This window comes from Charadrius vociferus, unplaced genomic scaffold, assembly GCF_000708025.1.
Source record: "Charadrius vociferus isolate BGI_N301 unplaced genomic scaffold, ASM70802v2 scaffold1044, whole genome shotgun sequence".
In the NCBI taxonomy this organism is placed as follows: Eukaryota; Metazoa; Chordata; class Aves; order Charadriiformes; family Charadriidae; genus Charadrius; species Charadrius vociferus.
In genome coordinates, this window is record NW_009648254.1 from 1,376,101 (window position 1) to 1,378,709 (window position 2,609).

At 62.1% G+C, this 2,609-nt stretch overlaps 1 protein-coding gene across 1 annotated transcript in view; it reads right to left on the reverse strand.

The window, feature by feature from the left end:
- Window positions 1-2,203: 2,203 nt before the first annotated feature.
- Window positions 2,204-2,609, reverse strand: part of DOK2 (docking protein 2, 56kDa) — a 15,400-nt gene continuing 14,994 nt past the window's right edge. The window contains 1 exon segment of the mRNA XM_009884371.1: window positions 2,204-2,564. Coding sequence (XP_009882673.1) covers window positions 2,204-2,564 — 361 coding nt within the window.

Below are 2,609 nucleotides of genomic sequence, written 5' to 3' on the forward strand. Positions count from 1 at the left end.
CTCTGCGGGTGCCATCGGCAGGTCCCAGGGCACGGCAAGGTCTGCCTTGCTCCGTGCTTTTCCTTGGACCGCTGTTCACTCACTGGAAAAACCTACTAGAGGTTCTTTTTTCATATTTTTTTGGACCAGTTTTAAGGGTTTCTGCTCAGGGAGCATCCCCGTGCCCTGTGCGATGCCAGCCGGGGCAGGCAGCGCGAGGGGAGCGCGGCTGCCGGGGACCTGTTTGTTTCCCAGCCCCTTCAATTCAGCGTGTGATAGATAGATTGATACGGATCTTTAATCAGTGTAATATATAAAGCACTTAATTTGCCTTATTAAAAGTCTGCACTTTGGATTTTCAGGATCCAGGAAATTAACTCAAGCACCTAAGCATTTATTTGATTGAAAGAGATTATAAATAATTCATGCCTTTTCTTTGCCTTCCGTGGCAGACCTGCCGGGGTGATGGGGGACCGGCAGCGGCTCCCGAGGTCTCTCCGTCGCGGTGATGGAGCCGGTGTGCACCGGCGATGGCCCATCCGAGGTGATGGGCACCGATGGAACCCGGGACAGTCCTGGGGGACCGTTCTGTGCCAGGGGACCATCAGTCCATGGGGGACTGGGGCCGGTGCCTCTCACTGCGCCCATCAAGGGGTTGGATGTCCCCTAGCAAGGGCTGTGCAGGGCTGGAGGTGGCCGGGACCAGGGGAAGGAGAAGGAGGAGGAGGGGGAAGAAGAGGAGCAGGCTGACCCAGAGCAGGTCAGGCTGTGTCAGGTCGTGTACAGGTCTCAATGTACTGGGAGGAGAGGAACCAGCCACTAAAATCACCATGACAATAAAGCTGAGTATTTCATCTATAATTCAGAGGAGCTGAAAAGTGGTTTTATAAAAAAAAAAAAAAAAAAAAATAATTAAAAATAAGAACGTGGCTGAGACAGTAGAAATTTATGCCGCTGTTCTTGCTGAGCGAGGATGTGGCATGACCTTCGTTCGGACAGGCATGGTGCCCAGCCCGGGCCACAACGCTGGCTGCTGGGGTGGCCAAGAGCAGGCACGTCCCCGGGGGGCTGTGTGCGGCCACGGTGCCATCCCAGCAAGGGCTGAGCGGCGTGGGCGAAAAAAAATCCGCAGGGGAAGGTGTGTGTTTGCTGTGGGAGCTGGGCGTCGTTCGGCCGCATCTCACGGTGTGAGATGTGCATCCCCAGGGGTGTGCGTCACCATCTGGGGTGGGCTGAGCATCCCAGGGCCGTGCATCGTCCGGCTGCATCTTGGGGTGGGGGATGTGCGTCCCTGGGGGTGTGGGATGTGCATCCCCAGGGGTGTGCGTCACCATCTGGGGTGGGCTGAGCATCCCAGGGCCGTGCATCGTCCGGCTGCATCTTGGGGTGGGGGATGTGCGTCCCTGGGGGTGTGGGATGTGCATCCCCAGGGGTGTGCGTCACCATCTGGGGTGGGCTGAGCATCCCAGGGCCGTGCATCGTCCGGCTGCATCTTGGGGTGGGGGATGTGCGTCCCTGGGGGTGTGGGATGTGCATCCCCAGGGGTGTGCGTCACCATCTGGGGTGGGCTGAGCATCCCAGGGCCGTGCATCGTCCGGCTGCATCTTGGGGTGGGGGATGTGCGTCCCTGGGGGTGTGGGATGTGCATCCCCAGGGGTGTGCGTCACCATCTGGGGTGGGCTGAGCATCCCAGGGCCGTGCATCGTCCGGCTGCATCTTGGGGTGGGGGATGTGCGTCCCTGGGGGTGTGGGATGTGCATCCCCAGGGGTGTGCGTCACCATCTGGGGTGGGCTGAGCATCCCAGGGCCGTGCATCGTCCGGCTGCATCTTGGGGTGGGGGATGTGCGTCCCTGGGGGTGTGGGATGTGCATCCCCAGGGGTGTGCGTCACCATCTGGGGTGGGCTGAGCATCCCAGGGCCGTGCATCGTCCGGCTGCATCTTGGGGTGGGGGATGTGCGTCCCTGGGGGTGTGGGATGTGCATCCCCAGGGGTGTGCGTCACCATCTGGGGTGGGCTGAGCATCCCAGGGCCGTGCATCGTCCGGCTGCATCTTGGGGTGGGGGATGTGCGTCCCTGGGGGTGTGGGATGTGCATCCCCAGGGGTGTGCGTCACCATCTGGGGTGGGCTGAGCATCCCAGGGCCGTGCATCGTCCGGCTGCATCTTGGGGTGTGAGACGCCCATCCCTGGGGGTGTGCATTACCAACCAGGGTGGGCTGAGCATCATTCGGCTGCATCTTCGCAGCGTGGGACGTGCATCCCTAGGGATGTGCAGTGCAGGTTCCTCTTCTTCGCAAACTTGAGGGCCACGTTGTCGTACTCGGTGTCCCCCAGCCACTCCTTGCCCTGCAGCAGGAAGGGCTGCCGGAGGGGGACAGGTCTCTTGGGCACCGCGTAGTCATCCCGCTGCGGGTTGTAGGGGTACTCGTGCCCGGCGGGCTCCTCCGAGGCCGCCTGCAGCCTCCACGCCTCCCCCTTCACCTCCTCGGGCTCGTCGTAGACGGTGTGGGAGGACAGACCCTCGGGCTCGTCGTAGATGTGGTCGGGTTTGGCGGCGGCGGGGCGCGGAGGGGGCTGTTTGCCCGCTCGCCCCCCCCCCCCCCCGGCGCCGTCGTGGAGAGGGGCCGGG